The 17,057-nt window shown below is 43.5% G+C and overlaps 1 protein-coding gene across 2 annotated transcripts in view; it reads right to left on the bottom strand.

Annotated features, from left to right (window-relative positions):
* The window catches only part of BUB1 (BUB1 mitotic checkpoint serine/threonine kinase), a 51,012-nt gene that overhangs the window by 20,526 nt on the left and 13,429 nt on the right, over positions 1-17,057 (bottom strand). The window contains exons 6-12 of one of the 2 annotated variants that reach the window (XM_053313645.1): positions 16,364-16,446; positions 15,151-15,203; positions 12,280-12,476; positions 9,871-10,031; positions 6,345-6,679; positions 2,888-2,940; positions 392-517 (exon numbers count right to left, since the gene is read on the bottom strand). In XM_053313645.1, coding sequence (XP_053169620.1) covers positions 392-517; positions 2,888-2,940; positions 6,345-6,679; positions 9,871-10,031; positions 12,280-12,476; positions 15,151-15,203; positions 16,364-16,446 — 1,008 coding nt within the window. The remainder of the gene's footprint in view (positions 1-391; positions 518-2,887; positions 2,941-6,344; positions 6,680-9,870; positions 10,032-12,279; positions 12,477-15,150; positions 15,204-16,363; positions 16,447-17,057) is intronic. The other variant, XM_053313652.1, reaches the window with a different exon arrangement.

Raw genomic sequence — 17,057 nt, 5'->3', positions numbered from 1 at the left:
TGTATATTTATGTGCCTATCCTCCCCCCACTTTTTATATCATAATGTCTTATAATGTTATGCTGTATTTAACATTTGTATTAGAATTTTAACTTTTTCTGTGTTCTAATTCAGTCATGGACTGTAAATAAACTTACTACTACTCAGTTTGTTCATCACACACACACATACACATACACACACACACACACACACACACACACACACACACACACACACCCATTAGCCTTTCCTGTCCATGCCTCTATAAAAAGGAGCTATGTATTTGAAAAGAACAGTTACTCTGCTACCAAAGTGCAAGGTCTGCTTTAGTCCCCAATTTGCAACCCATCTCGGGTTTCATTAAACAGAAATAATGTGCGTTTGCTTGTTTAAATATTCCACATACATACCCAAAGCCTCTCTTGTGTGGACTGTAGGGGATGGCTGTACCATAGGAGTTCCTCGCATCAGTGCTGATGTGTTCGGTGTAGCCTGACGATGATCAAAGACAATGGAAGAATTTCGACTGCCTGATGCTGGCAAGAAATGGCAGGAAAACCCACTTAAAAATGTGACAGTGGAATGCACATTTCAGGGCTCTGGATTTGTCACACACATATGCTCTGCTGTTGCCACAGAAGTTGCAGCACTGGGATGAGCAATAATTGTTTATTTTTTAGTTTGAATCCCTCCTTTTGACCAAGGAGTCTAAAAGATGAAATATTCAATAACTGTAACATCCAGTAAAGGTAATGGTGAAGTGTGCCGTCGAGTCGGTGTCGACTCCTGGCGACCACAGAGCCCTGTAGTTGTCTATGGGAGAATAGAGGAGGGGTTAACCATTACCTCTGCCCATGCAGTATGAGATGATGCCTTTCAGCATCTCCCTATATCACTGCTGCCCGATATAGGTTTCCCATAGTCTGGGTAACATACCAGCAGGGATTCAAACAGTCAACCTCTGGCTTGATAATCAAATCATTTCCTCACTGAGCCATTAGGTACCCTGTTTTATTTCCAGGAGCAGTCTGTATGGGTGGGGCAGGGAAGGCAGTAAAGAAAGGCACAGGTGGGGCTCATTCTTGCTCTCCTCTCCCCATCCCGGCTGCTTTGCTGTGCCTCATTCTGCCCACTGCCCCGTGAGCCCCAGGTGTGCAGGCCTGGTTGTGGAACCAGGCGAATAACCAGCCCACATGCCTGGGGCTAACATGGTGGTGGGTGACACGAGGCACAGAGAAGTTGTCAGGATGGGGAGAGGAGAGCCTCCCACCTGTACGGGTCACTCCTGGTCGTTTCAGAATAAGTAGTATAAATCCCACTTGAAAAAATCGCATTCCACCTGGCTGTCTTAAAACATTTATAACCAGGAACAGGAGGAACAGGAGCACACCTGCTAGCCTCACCCCTTACACCATGCGCTTCATAGCCACAGGAACACTGGAAGCTGCCATATACTGAGTCAGACCCTTGGTCTATATAGCTCAGTATTGTCTTCACAGACTGGCAGCGGCTTCTCCAAGGTTGCAGGTAGGAATCTCTCTCTGCTCTATCTTGGAGATGCCAGGGAGGGAACTTGAAACCTTCTGCTCTTCCCAGAGCGGCTCCATCCCCTGAGGGGAATATCTTACAGTGCTCACACATCAAGTCTCCCATTCATATGCAACCAGGGCAGGCCCTGCTTAGCTAAGGAAACAAGTCATGCTTGCTAGTACAAGGCCAGCTCTCCTCCATGCCCCAGGCTCTCCATAAACAGAGCACCTGTCTGCTGAGGCAAATGCTCCAACTAGAGGGAATTTCTCCCCATGATCTAGATCAGTGTTCAAAATCACAGGGAATTTCCCCTGGTACAGCATTTGGTTTTGCAGACAACAGACCATATTCAGGGAGTGGGATGGTGGGGCATGGTTACGTACCTAAACACTCTCTAATTAGGATATTACGTAACATAATGGGCATATTTACAGGCCTGCTCAACTTTAGCCTCCCAGCTGTTTTTGGATGACAACTTCCATAATCCCCAACCAGAGTGGCCAATAGTCAGGGATTGTGGGGGTTGCAGTGCAACATCTGCAGGAGGGCCTAAGTTGAGCAGCCCTGGCATATAATAAGAGTCAGTTTCTGTAGCCATCTCTGCATGTTATGGCTTTGAGTTCTTTTTGGAGCCATTTGCTCATGTTAGAGAGTCAGGAAACAGACACAGCTTCTACTGTGATATTACATCTCTCCAAGATGGATTCTATTTCACAAAATGGTTCCTTTGCACCAAGATGGCAGAGGATACCACTAGGAGACTGGAAGTAGGACAACTGTCTAGAAAACAGAGTGGCCCCTGAGACTGCAGAAGTTGGCCATCCTTGATCAAGATCTATAGCAGGCCTGCTCAACTTCGGCCCTCCTGCAGATGTTGGCCTAAAACTTCCATAATCCCTGGCTATTGGCCCCTGTGGCTGGGGCTTATGGGAGTTGTAGTCCAAAAACAGCTGGGGGGCCTAAGTTGAGCAGGCCTGATCTATAGCCTAGCACATTAGAAGGCTTACAAAAACAGCAGAAGAGTGCCTTTTGACACCATTGATCATGGAATCTTTCTGGATGGGAGTGTAGAACATTGCTTTCCAAACTCCTAGGTCTCTGAGAAATTCCAAGAGGTGGCATTGGGAGACTACTGCTATCTCCTGCTAATTGAGCAAAGAGGCACCTTTTTAAAGTGATGATTGTCTTATTTAGCAGAAGGAGAGAACTGGCCCTATCCAACCCCAGGACAGCATCCCTCCAGTGGCTGGAGTGTATCTTATGTTGCTTTTTAAGACAGTGAGCCATATTATTTATTTATCTCTATATAAACCACTTTGGAAACTTTTGTAGAAAATCTGTTTATCAATATTTGTAATAGTACAGTAGATGATTACCGTCTTTCTTTTCTGTGGAATGCTGCAGTTTCTGATGAGACAGGTCCAAGTGCCTGCACAGAAAAGGCAACATGTTAGATTAGCTCCATTTAGAAAAGACAGAAGTTCCATGACAAGGACAAAAGAAGATACTAAAATCTGATCAACAGTACAACCTTTTAAAAACATGCGTTTGCAAAAGCCTTCACCTACATAACATTAACAGAACGTTGATAAGTTGACGATGCTATGCACATATTAACTCTAAACACTTCTTCCACAGAGATCTCTTTATTATGCAAAGATATGTTACCAACCACTAAATGTTACAGGTTAAAAACAAAACCAGTTTCCAATGTCAATACATCATCCTCAGTTGCTTACACAAACCAAATATCTCAGCAGTTCTTAAATTCCTTTTGCATGAGGTAAGCAGCAGACAGGGAAGAGAAAAGTGGGAGGACAACCTAACAGCTGCAACAAGGAACCATTAACTCAGCTTCTATCATTCAGAGACTAATGAATTTATAGGCTGAAGCCATCTCCTCCTCAACATTAATATCTGGTTTTCATTTCTCTATATACTTTGCCTCCTTTATTTTACGCTTCTACACATTTCTTTCCACTGCCAATTCAGTTATCTTACTTCCCACCACTCATCCAACATGCCCCTCCTTCATAAGGGAGCCGGTCTTGTTGTAGCAAGCATGACTTGTCCCCTTAGCTAAGCAGGGTCCATCCTGGTTGCATATGCATGAGAGACGATGTGTGAGCAGTGTAAGATATTCTCCTCAGGGGATGGAGCCGCTCTGGGAAGAGCATCTAGGTTCCAAGTTCCCTCCCTGGCAGCATCTCTAAGATAGGGCTGAGAGAGATTCCTGCCTGCAACCTCGGAGAAGCCGCTGCCAGTCTGTGCGTTATTTAATTATTTATTTACTAACATGTTTTTATACTGCCCAAAACTTACATGTAGACAATACAGAGCTAGATGGACCACTAGTCTGACACAGTATATGGCAGCTTCCTATGTTCCTATATGTATAGACCACGGCTTAGTATGGCTCCCATTATATCGCATATCTGACAAATGCTCACTATATAAGGGCTAATGGATAGGCACTCCTTATATCGAAGAGTGGGAAGGTGAAATTCACAAAAGGATTGCCAGTGTTGAAACTTCCATTTGTTACTAACAAATTCATCTGGCAGATCCCGAAGCTTCTGGAGAGACATGGAGCTAAAGCTAATGTAGTGTGTAGTGCACCAACAAGATTGAAACAATTAGATAACTCTCGATTATATGGTAAGAAGTGTGAGTTTAAAGATTGCGCTATTTGTGAAAGGGAAGAGGGTTGGTGTAGTATAAAGGGGGTGATTTATAAGACAGAGTGGAAGATGTGTTAACAGAATCAGACAATATCCACACACAGGCAGCTAGTTCTCACAATTATTAATCGGGTAGGAGAAACATCCTGCCCGAGTTCCGGGACTTTGCACACTCCCGTTTTCTGCTTGTGTGTGAGTAAAGAAAGGTAGGAGATGCAAGCAGTGATTATCTACTGGCCTCCTGCTCTGTAGGGCTTTGCCCCCTACCCCATTCTAAGCCCTCCAAACCCAGTGGGAAGCTAGCAGACAATTACTGTGCGACACATTGCTAAGAGATGCAAGCCATCGTCACACAAGCCTCTCAGAACATATGACCTCTGTGAGGTGAAAGAGTGGAATCGCACCCTCTAGCAGGCATCCCCTGTAGGGCATAATGTCTGCACTGCATAGTTTTTAGAACTAACCGCTGTAGGGAACAGGCCTGCATACAGTGGTCTCTACAGGTATAGGAGAGGTTCAGATGACATGTGGAAGATAAGATGGAGAGAATTGCCAGCTTCCACAGAGCATGCACTCCCGGCTACTTCAGGCCACTTCTGTATTGTCTGAACCCAGAAATGTTGGACTGCCAGTCGGTCCCAAACCACAGAAGGGCGTTCACTTTGGCTCGCTGCCATGGTCTCCCCCTCAGCAGTACTACAGAAAGATCCCACTTGCAGAGCAATTATGTCCCTCTGGCTCAGAACCGATCGAAACTATTGAGCATATCCTCCTATACTGCCTGTTTTATAGAGACATTCGTGTCGCCCTTATTCTCCCATTGCTAAGCAAGTTCCCGGGACGTTGGAAACAATTCTGCAGTTTTCTGTTGCTTTCTGACTCTAATTCTGCCATTACACATAGCGTTGCCAAGTTCTGTGCGGCTGAGATCAGCATCCATCGAAGGATGATAGGCTGTGAGCCCCCTTAATCCAATTCTTGATGACTCTGGATTGACCTTGCATTTGCCCATGCCCCCATACCTATTGTTTTATTGCATTTTACTACATTTCATTGTTTTCCTTTCCCGCCCTCTCTTTTTATTGCTTTTTATAATTTTAAATCTAGATTTTTACAATGTTATACTCCCCTTTTAATTTTTTTTCTGGGCATTTCTATAATAGAAACTTTATCAATATATTATTATTTTATCTCTTTTAGCTTTAGTAATTTTAGGTTTTTAGCTTATTTAGTTTCAACGAGTATATTCTATTTTACTTTTTAAACAGCAGTAATTCTTCGTTTTAACCTTTTGATTATATGTACTAATATGTATTTTAACTTGCCTTTTAAAACTGCAATCATCCTTAATTTTAGATTTGTCAAGTTATGTACCATCATATCATCATAACAACTTCACATAACATGTAATTTTTAACCTGTATCAATTTTATGCTGGTCTCTGACCGTAATAAAGGATTGATTGATTGATTGGATTGCCAGTGTTGGGTTCCCTCTGCACCTGACATCTTTAAGCAAGGGTTGAAGTTAGACAGCGGATAGGCAACAGATGGTGGCAGATGTCAAGTGGCAGCGGGAACCCAGCATTTCTGAGTTCAGGCGATGCAAAAGTGACCAGAAGTCACCTCTCGCGCTGAGAGCACACACTCCCTAGGAACTGGTGGTTCCCTCCACCCTACTTTTCAGAGGTCATCTGAACCCACCCATAGATTCCATGCAGTTATTAGCTGACATCCCTACAAAACACTAGCAGAAGGATGTTGTGCTAGCTATTTACACGAAGTCTGGAGCTTGCATTCCAGACTAGTGTTGTGCTACTGCATGAATGCTTGTGCAACAGCACACCTCATTTGTTTTAAGAGGAAGTTTTGCGCAAGAGTGCTATAGCACAATTCCGCAAATCCCTGTAGGGTTTTTTTTTAGCACAGGTACACGATCTTCTTGCGCTAGCACAATTTTGCTTGTTACAGAAGTACTTCATTAGTCAGGATTTCAGCCACTGTGACCTATGCAAGATGCACCTAGGGATAGGTTGTGAGGAGGGTGTGATCCTGCTCTCATCCACAGGTGGTTCTGGGAATAAATTAAAGTTAAGTGGTCAAAGTCACTGAAAAAGAACAACAGGGTCAAGGTGGCTAGTTTTTAAACTTACTGCTCTCCATCGTGGTAACCGTAAGAGATGGTCGCCCGTTTCTGAGGTGGCTGGACAGAATCTTCACCGCTGATGTGAAGCCTTTGCAGACTATTTTCACATGTGCCAAGCTCAAATTTCATTTGGGATCCATCCTTTTCATTTATGGCGGTCGGCAAAGAAACTGACCCCAATGGTTGTTGGTGATGGTCAAGAGGCAGTGGGGCTGAAGCACCTCCCACTGACTGCCAATACTCTTGCCCCAAATTCAGAGAAGTCTGTAGCTGTCCAGCTGGGGAAGGTGCTGCCCATTCTGACCAACACTGAGGTGCACTGAACTTCACATCTGGTTGACCCTTTTCAAGTGCAGAGAAAAACACATTTAGTCAAAACCTTGCATTACAGTTTTTTTTAAGCCACTACTGCCTTGGGATAGCCACTTACGCCAGGGGTTCTCAAACGTGGGCCCCCTGGATATTTATTTATTTATTTGGTTTCTATACCGCCCTTCCAAAAATGGCTCAGGACGGTTTACACAGAGAAATAATAAATAAATAAGACAGAACCCTGTCCCCAAAGGGCTCAGAATCTAAAATGAAACACAAGATAGACACCAGCAACAGTCACTGGAGCTACTGTGCTGGAGGTGGATAGGGCCAGTTACTCTCCCGCTGCTAAATAAAGAGAATCACCACGTAAAAAAGGTGCCTCTTGTTGGGCCAAGTGTCACAGTGGCCAAAGACCACTGGTCTAATTCAGCATAAAGCAGCATTATATATTTGCTAAATAGCAGCTTCAGTGGGGCGGGGGCTATTGTACAGCTCCTGAAATAGAATCTGACACCAATTTAGGAGAGTTTTCATAGGCTTGGAGGGATATAATATGAAGCAGCAACTATAATGTCTGGATACATGCCCTTGTCGTTCAAACGTTATGTATTGAGAACAAGAGAGGAGAGGAGAGCTGGTCTTGTGGTAGCAAGCATGACTTGTCCCCTTAGCTAAGCAGGGTCTGCCCTGGTTGCATCTGAATGGGAGACTTGATGTGTGAGCACTGCAAGATATTCCCCTCAGGGGATGAAGCTGCTCTGGGAAGAGCAGAAGGTTTCAAGTTCCCTCTCTGGCTTCTCCAAGATAGGGCTGAGAGAGATTCCTGCCTGCAACCTTGGAGAAGCCGCTGCCAGTCTGTGAAGACAATACTGAGCTAGATAGACCAATGGTCTGACTCAGTATATGGCAGTTTCCTATGTTCCTATGGACAAGAATGTATGAAACCAAATATTACATATGGACCCACAACAACATTTTACCATACATCCAATACAAAAAGTCTAATACAACACATCCAATACAACAGATAAAGGTGATCCGGTTGACATAGTATATGGACTCCCAAATAGTTTTTAACGAAGTTCCCCACCAAATGTTCTGGAGGAAACTTAGCAATCATGGGGTAAGGGGACAAGTTCATGTGAGGATTGGTAACCAGTTGAAGGAGAGGAAACAGAGGGTAGGAATAAATGGACAGTTTTCACAATGGAGGGAAGTAAGAAGTAGGGTCCCCCGGGGATCTGTACTGGGACCAGTGCTTTTTAATTTATTCATACATGATCTAGAAGCAGGGGTAAGCAGAGAGGTGGCCAAATTTGCAGATGACACTAAACTATTTAGAGTAGTGAAATCCAAAACAGATTGTAAGGAGCTCCAAAAGGATCTCTCCAAATTGGGGGAGTGGGTGACAAAATGGCAGATGTGGTTCACTATTAAGAAATGTAACATGATGCATATTGGGGCAAAAGAACCAACCCCAACTTCACATATACAGAGGGGTTTGAGCTGTCGGTAACTGACCAGGAGAGGGATATTGGGGTCATGGTGAACAGCTTGCTCGTTGAAAGGGCCAACACAATGTGTGGCAGCTGTGGAAAAGGCCCATTCCATACTTGGAAGCATTGGGAAGGGGACTGAAAATAAGACTGCTAATATCATAATGCCCTTATACAAATCTCTTGTGCAGCCACATTTGGAATAATGTGTACAGTTCTGGTCACCATACCTCAGAAAAAACATATAACTGGGGAAGAGGGCAAACCAGATGATCAGAGCACCTTCCTTACGAGGTAAAGCTGCAACACCTGGGGCTTTTAAGTTTAGAAAGACGATGGCTGAGGTGCAACTTGAGAGAGATCTATAAAATTATGTATGGTGGGGAGAGAGAGAGAGAGAAAGAGAGAGAGAAAATTCTCCCTCTTGCATAACACTAGAACCAGGGTCATCTGGTTGCCAAGAAATTAAGGACCAATGGAAGTACTTTTTCACACAACACATAATTAACCCATGGAATTCTATGCCACAAGATGTGGTAACAGCCATCAGTCTGAATAGCTTTAAGAAGGGCTTAAATAAGTTCATGGAGGACAACTCTATTAATGGCTACTAGTCTGAGGGCCACTCTCCTGCACCTCCAGCCCAGCTTCTTCTAACAAAGAAACTCTCCTACTTCCCAAGGGCTCTCTAGGTCCCACCCACCTGGTGTGCTGATTGGCTGAGCCCTGGAGTTCACCAGCTTGTTAGTCAGGACAGGGTTCACTTCGATTAACTCTTTAAGGGAGGGATGGCTGATCACTACACCTCTAAATACTCGTTGCAGGGGAGCAGCAGCAGGAGAGAGGGCATGGCCTCAGTTCTTGCCTATGGGCTTCTCAGAGGCATCTGGTGGGCTGCTGTGTGCAACAGGATGATGGACTAGATAGGCCTTGGGTCTGATCCAGCAGAGTAGTTCTTATCCCTTTGCTACCCAAGCCTGTGCTCAAGGATGGTGAAAGTATTCGGCATGTTTCCCCCTCAGGCGCATTAGAGGTTGCATCTGTTCAAGGCAGTATCCTTCAAGCTTATAGATGTTCTACTCCTTTTGTTCAAGCTGTCCCTCCTCCAGCAGCACTGTGTTATTAGCTCCACCCCCCTGCTTGTCTGTTAACTGCCCTCTGAGTCCACAAACATTCCACTCCATTGAGTTACATTGGGACAGTTTTTTGGGCAGGGTTTGCCCCCTTGGTTTTTCCCCACTCAGATTTTTGTGAAACCAAAATATCTACAGATTACTCCACATTTGCCAATACCTCTCTCATGCCCACAGGTGCTCCAGTTATGCATCCATAAGGATAACATTTCCAGAAATAAATGGAAGATCTTTCAGAAATAAATGCAAGATGGACATTGTTAAAAGCAGGGATTTCAATCCTTGGGTCTCTAGATGTTGCTGGAGTACAACTCCCATCATCCTCAACCAAATGGGCAAAGTACAACAAGATCTGGCAACTTAGGTTTGGGAGCACCTGGTTAAGAGAACATTCTTGCTTGGTTTTAATGAGCACCATGTAATATAGGGGCGGGGGGGAGGAACGATTTCTAGGGTACACAAGATCAAAGCTTGCTTTTCAATTAAGTGTTAGAAAGCACAGGGGCCATTACAACGTAAACATCCAGAAGTGCTGGCATTTCATCATGCACACTTGAATACCATGAACTATATGGGGCCACAAACTTACCACTGTGGTGCTCAGCAGGGGTTGGTGAGCAGAGGTCTCTAGCGTAGTTTTCTGAGATGATGAAAATGGGGCCTGGGAAAGCTGATCAAGTTTCTGCTGTAATTTCTGCAGCTCAAGAATATTATTTTCTTTATTCTTCATAAATTCTCTGTCTTCCTCCACTGAATGTATCCAAAAGCATATTGTAAAAATCAAAAGAACATACATGAATGTGTCTTGTACTTCCCTCCCCATGGCCCCTTTACTCCCCCGGGTAAAAGGGGAGTTCAGCAACACTTAAAAAAAACCCTCAATTTAAAAAAACCCAAAACCAGATGCAGTCCAGGATATGGATTTGGCATGCATGTCAACAAATACTTGTAAATATGTTAAATCTCCAAAGACTGAGGATATTCACTCAAATACACTGAACGAGTTATTTGCATAAACTGTCATATCTGAGAATTAATGAAAAATTGGCAAGGAATAAGCCTTGGGCATAGGAACCTGCCTTACACAGAAACAAAAGAAGCTGCCTTCCCGAGTCAGACCAGTAGTCCATCTAGCTCAGCACTATCTACACTGACTGGCAGCAGCGCACCAAGGTTTCGGGCAGGAGTCTTTCCTGGCCCTACCTGGAGATGCCAGGGACTGAACCTGGGACCTTCTGCATGCAGAGGAAATGCTTTACCACTAAGCTACATATTGCATTACAGCAGGGGTTCCCCAGAAGTTGTTGGATTACAACTCCCATCGTCCCCAGCCACAATGGTCAGACTTGGGATGATGGGAGTTGTAGTTCAACAACATCTGGGACCCGAAGGTTGGGAACCCCTTCATTACAGACCACTTAGCTTGGCTTCTAGATCAAGAACATGAACACACACCACACCAACACTACAACACACACACTGTGGAGAAACAAGGCCTACACCTCTTGGGTTCCTGTAAATAAGCCCCTGTACTGTTAACATTTCCATATTTACTTTTTGTAAATAGCCCTTGTATTATGAATTATGAGTTGTATTATATCCCCCAAACTGCATTATTGTAAATAGGATTCTGTGGTTGCAAATCCCTACCTGCATGGAGAAGGCTTGCAGGATCAAAAAGGTCAAACTTGTTTTTGTGTAGTTTGACAGTTGATTTTTGGAGGGGGAAATAGATTTTATTTTTTAAAGGAGGGAATTTTGGTTTGTTCTGATTGGCTGGGCTAAGAAATTGTTGGGGCAAAAAAATATATGTATATTGAGAGAGTTTTTTTGGGGGGGGGAGAAAGAGAGGACTAAGGAGTCCAAGAGACGGAGGCCTGAGAAGTCAAGAGAGTCTGTTGGAGCAAGTCAGAGCTGGAAGTTGCAGAAGATGGAAGAGAATCTGGAAGTCTGCTTGAGTGAGTCCAGGAAAGCAGAGAGTGAGAAGCAAGCAAGAAGAGAAGCCGAGCTGAAATCACTGGAAGAAAAGGAAGAGCTAGGCTGGACTGAGCCCCAGACCTGTGCTGTGATCAGAACAAAGAGTCTGCCCAGCAAGCCTGAAGCTGAGAAGTAAGAAAGTACAAGAGAAATCTGAGTAGGGAAAGACCAGTGTAGAGCCAGGTAGTGATTGCATTTTTCCAGTCCCCCCCCCCGACCTGCTCTGTTAATAACTGTTTTGAATTTGCATTTTAATCTGCAAAAGTAATGTTTTAATTGAACGAATTTTTTCAAAAAGTAAACCTTGTTATTAAAAAAATTAGAAACTTGTTGATTTGTCTCCACCCCACGCCTCTAAGCCTTTCCACAGTGAGGGTCCCCCCCTCCCTTTTTTTTTTTCGTAATTTTTGATAAAAGGTGGAGGGCTGTTGTAGTGGACCCAGCCATACCAAAAGTCTACTTGATGGTAGTGGTAAAAAGGTTAGGAGGAATAGAGGGCTGTTTACACTCACACTCTTTTTCATCGACTCCCTTCAGACATCACACCAAACCATGGTTTTTGCTAACCACAGCTAAGAACCTACACCATGGTTTGGGTCTCCAATTGTACAGTAGAAACACCATAGTTTAGAGCTGCTTGTCTGCTTTTGTCTTCCATCTGCTCGGTATTCAGCCTCACACATTCACTCCCATTTCCAGTGAACAACAGCCATATAACCATCATTTGTCTGTGGTTTATGAATTCAGATATCAACAGCAAGTCACAGTTAATGTAAACCATGGTTTGATATTTGGGTCTGCTAATTCCTTGCAAATAATAGTTTGCAAGCTGACATGAAGCTACAAGAAGAAACCATGGTCAGGCTTTACAAGCCACGTCATCGCAATGAAGAATCTAACCCTGATTGGCTGTGCTGAACCAATGGCACAGAACATTCCTACTACTTGGGCAATAAAGCTGCCACACAGCCCAGCTTCAGCCTCAGGAGTAGAGCTGGCTGGAAATCTAAATAGCAATTACCCCATTCTTTGTTCCTTTTCAGGCGTTCTGCCTTTTTCAAATGCATTCTGGCTCGGACTTCTTCAAAGCACAATTCAGAGCCTTCACAATAAAGAAGATTCTTGTCATACATAGCCTTCTGCTCAAGGGGAGTGCTGGAAGAAGGTTTTGGCAAGACTTCCGACTTGGAAATGGTTGTTAGATATTTAGAAGGTGGCCTGTGGAAGAAAATACGACAATCTATGGTGCTAACCAGCTTCATTCTCTGCCCAAGGGCACTCAAAACACAGCACAACAAAACCAAAACAAAGAGACACCATTTAAAGAAAAACCGTAGCAACACTCTGTCCAGTCAAACAATTGACAAAATCAAATACCAACAACCAAACAGTTGATAATAGAGCAATTATCAGAAAGTCTCCAAGTGGCAACAGCAATTCAAATGTCGGAGGAAGCTCTAGCATAACATGTGAATAACTGTACCCTGTTTACAGATCTATACCTGTGTACACATTACATAGTCTGTACCAGCATTGAATGTACCATTGTGAATAGGGCGTTGAAGTCGTGCAGGAGGTGGCAACCTTGACTTTCTGGCTGTTGGGCTGCAAATCCCATCATTGTAGAGCCAAGGTTGCCGATCCTTGTTGTAGTGACTAAGGGTGTTGGACTTAGGCCTGGTCTACCGAACAGAATGAGGTGGTAGAACTGGCTGGACTACTTCAGGCTGCAACTGTGAGATGCCATTTTTGAATGCTCCCCCAAGGTTAAGAACAACAAAATCTGCTTTTCCTCCATCTTGCTCCCCTAAAGAATATAGAAGCTAATCATTAATATTTGTTAACACTTCTTGAGCTTGTGGACTTGGGATGGGAACCCTCATTGCAGAACACTGCGGATGTTTTATTCTGTGCTTGAATTAATTATATTACCCATACTTCTTTTGTCATGGCAGGATCGGTTCTCTTTAGACTATTTAATTGTTGGGAGATCAATTGGTTCAGGGGGAGTTTTTCTTGAGAGGTTCGATATTCTTCATAGACGACTAGATTTAGATGTTGAGAGTTTTGTTATCTTAATATTTATATATATATATATATATATATATATATATATATATATATATATATACACACACACACACACACACACACACACACACACACAGACACACACACTTACTTACTATTATTGTATCTTTCTTATGTATGGGTTAGATAAGATGGACGAGATCTTGTTTGTAAACATGTATGGTTTTGCTGGACTCTCAGAGATGTAACCTTTTCTGTTTCCACCTTTAATACTAATAAAAGCATTTAAAAATCTTTTTTTTTTTTTAATGAACAACAAAATCCTGCGACTAGAAAATTAGCACACCAAGCAGAAACATTCTAGTCAGTCCATTGCTGACTTTGCTAGCTTTCTGCTTACAGGAATTTTTTCCACACACTCAGCAGTGGCATCCCCTCTTTGCAGCCCAGAGTGGTCCAGTCCATTCTACCACCTCGTGGTGCTGTATATGGAGGCCAAGCCTTTGGCCAGGGAGACCCGGGTTCAAATTCCTATTCTGCCCCAAAGGTTTTTGAGTGGTCTGGAGCCTGTCAACACCTCTCAGCTTAACTCAGCAGTTCCCAACCTTTTTCTTTATGTGGACCACTACATAATCATCAAAAACCTTTGTGGACCACTACATAAGCAAGCTGTTTTAAACATTTTGAACACAGCCTAGGGCTGATAGAAGTCAAACTCATATATCAAAAGATATTTAAAACGTATATATTTTAAAGAATGTATTCTGCTTACTCACAAGTTTATTGTACTCCTCACAGTAAATTTACCTGCAACAGGCCTACCCATGGGGAAAATATAACACCTAATGGGAAGACTGAAAATGGGGGCAATTTCCCCCAACTCCCCCCTTCCTTCAGCGCAATTTGCCCCCCAAAGATCTGCCCACAAAGGTTGGGGAACCCTCCAGAGCAGGATGTTATTATTAAAGGTAAAGTTCCGTCGAGTTGGTGTTGACTCCTGGAGACCACAGAGCCATGTGGTGTTCTTCGGTAGGAGGGGTTTACCATTGCCTCCTCCCATGCAGTAGGAGATGATGCCTTTCAGAATCTTCCTATATTCGCTGCTGCCCGATATAGGTGTTTCCCATAGTCTGGGCAACATTCCCATAGTCTGGGAAACATATCAGCGGGGATTTGAACCAGCAACCTCTTGTTCCCTAGGCCAGTTACTTCCCCACTGTGCCTTTAGGTTATGTTTATTTCCCCCGCAGACCACCAGTGGTCTGCGGACCACAGGTTGAGAACCATAGGCTTAACTCATCTCACAGTGTTGTCCAAGGGCAGAAGTGGGGACAGGCAAGCAGGCCGAGCATGTATGGTGCTACATGCAAGGAGGGCAGGATAAAACAGACAGTGACCAGATCAATTTGGAAGTTTATTTTATAAAGCGGTTGCTACCCTAGTGAAAACTCTATTCCTGAAGAAAGCTCTGCTTTCACTTGGACAAAGGATGGCACACAGAGCAGAGTTTCTCCTCTATATTATTATTATTACTATTACATTTATATCCTGCTCTTCCTCCAGGGAGCCCAGAGCGGTGTACTACATACTTGAGTTTCTCTTTCACAACAACCCTGCGAAGTAGGTTAGGCTGAGAGAGAAGTGACTGGCCCAGAGTCACCCAGCAAGTATCATGGCTGAATGGGGATTTGAGCTCGGGTCTCCCCGGTCATAGTCCAGCACTCTAACCACTACACCATGCTGGCTCTCTTTTCACAAGGAAGCCACAGTTGGGTGAAAGTATTTCCCCAGGGACACCTCAGACCATTTATGCACACACCTTGAAGCATTGACAAGAAGCAAGCATGGTATATATACTTACATATTTTCCATTCCTCCACATATCATGGGCTGTGGTTCAGAATTTGTTGGATTCTAGAAAGCAAGATACATTCAGAATGAAGATACTAAATCGGGGGGCACGGGGGCGGGGCGGGTGTGTGCAGCAAAAAGACACTAAATATCTCAAGGCTAGAAGGAAGCCATACCTGTTTGGGGCATCTGTGGCATCACACCACCTGAACGGAGACTCAGATTTTGGGAAAAGGTATTTGTAAGAGAAGAACACTGCGATTCAAAAGAGTTCGAGCTGGGCCATGTTACAACACATAGGGCTGGACTCCCGTGGCTTACTAAAGGATTTTTGGACCAAAGGCCAACCTTTACATAGGCACAGAAGCAATACAAATGGGGGAAGCAGGGTTTCAATGCAAAACATTTAACATTTATTACAAAGTAATCAAAATATATAATACCATTAGCTTCCATGAAGTTTATTATTATTACAATCTATGACAGAACTCCACACACAAAAATACAGAATTATAAAAGCTATGACTTCTTACAACAAATCTACAGAATCAGATTCAGAGACCAGCACGCTGCTTAGGAATCCAAGTTACTGATTTAACTATCTAAAAGCAATCTGACTAGGGAATTAGCAAAATAAATCATTTATGTGGGAAACTTGGTAACGGCAGACTGGCTCATGAGAAAACAGGAGCTCAAAAAAAGCAAAACATTCAAACAGTACAACTGAAATGAATGGGATAAAACTATCAGGTTCTGGAAGGCACAGCATCTAGCGAGTCTCTTCGGTGCTATGCTAGCTGCTAAAGGTGACAACGCTACCACTCCAGAGACAAGCAGAGAGCTGATTGACATGGGGAACCACAAATTGGAGACATAGGTGGATTAGAAGAGGAGGGAATAGGCAATATACATGAACGTTGTGCAGCTGCTTTTCAGGTGAATCAGGTGGCTTAGATCGGCAGCAGCTTTAGAGATGTGCCCGAACTGCAGTTCAAAGCACGGTTCGAGCACCTTTTGGAAGCAGCATGGGGGAGCTTTAAGAAAGAGGAACGCAGGTGCTATCTCACTCTCTGCCGCCCCATGCAGCTTCCTGCTGGGGTGGTGCTCGGCCCAAGTACCCCCATACAATGCCAGCATGCACATGGCGTCTGCACATTCAGTGAAGAAAAAATGGAAGGAAAAACTGAAACCATATCTTATGCTAGCTACTATTTTTCAGATACCTGATTTTGATGAGCACAGGCTGTGTCATTTTTGGAGACCACCTGATTGGACAGCTGGGAATTATGCGGCTGCAAGGCCCTGGCTACAGAAAGACATACCATTAGATCATTTACAATGTGTTCTGATTATTACAGAGGAGTTGTGAGTGACACATTGAAACCCAGCTCCACCAAAAGATGATCACTGAAAAGCTGGTTTCCAGCACTCAGGCTTAGATGCTTTGTGTTCGATAGCAGTTCAAACATACACACACTCACAAAGCACTCAAATTTAGATTACAATCTTATTTCTAAAATTTACTATTTATGGAAAGCAGTGGGAGGCGGGGGGGGAGAAATGTAGAAAATGCTGAACACAAAAAATCATCATCTAGCAAGCTAATACCACCTCCCACCTTCAAGAAAAGTGCAATAATGCCATCACACCACACCTGTGTTTTCCCCAGAGAGAACTGGTATTGCAACAGCAGAATCAAACCTTCAAATAGTTGTCCAAAGTTTCCTTTTTCGCCACCCTCCCACTCCAGCTCATTTATATGAATTCCAAGGAAATAACTTGCATTTGTTTCTTTAATATTTAGATATATTGCAAGTTAAAAAAATTCTAATATTTATTTAATATATTTCTATACCGCCCAAAATTCATGTCTCTGGGTGGTTTACAAAAACAAACAAAAACTGTTAAAACATTATT

The sequence above is a fragment of the Hemicordylus capensis genome, chromosome 1, assembly GCF_027244095.1.
Source record: "Hemicordylus capensis ecotype Gifberg chromosome 1, rHemCap1.1.pri, whole genome shotgun sequence".
NCBI lineage: Eukaryota > Metazoa > Chordata > Lepidosauria > Squamata > Cordylidae > Hemicordylus > Hemicordylus capensis.
Note: the sequence above shows the minus strand (reverse complement) of the source record. Positions and strands in the feature narration are given on the sequence as shown.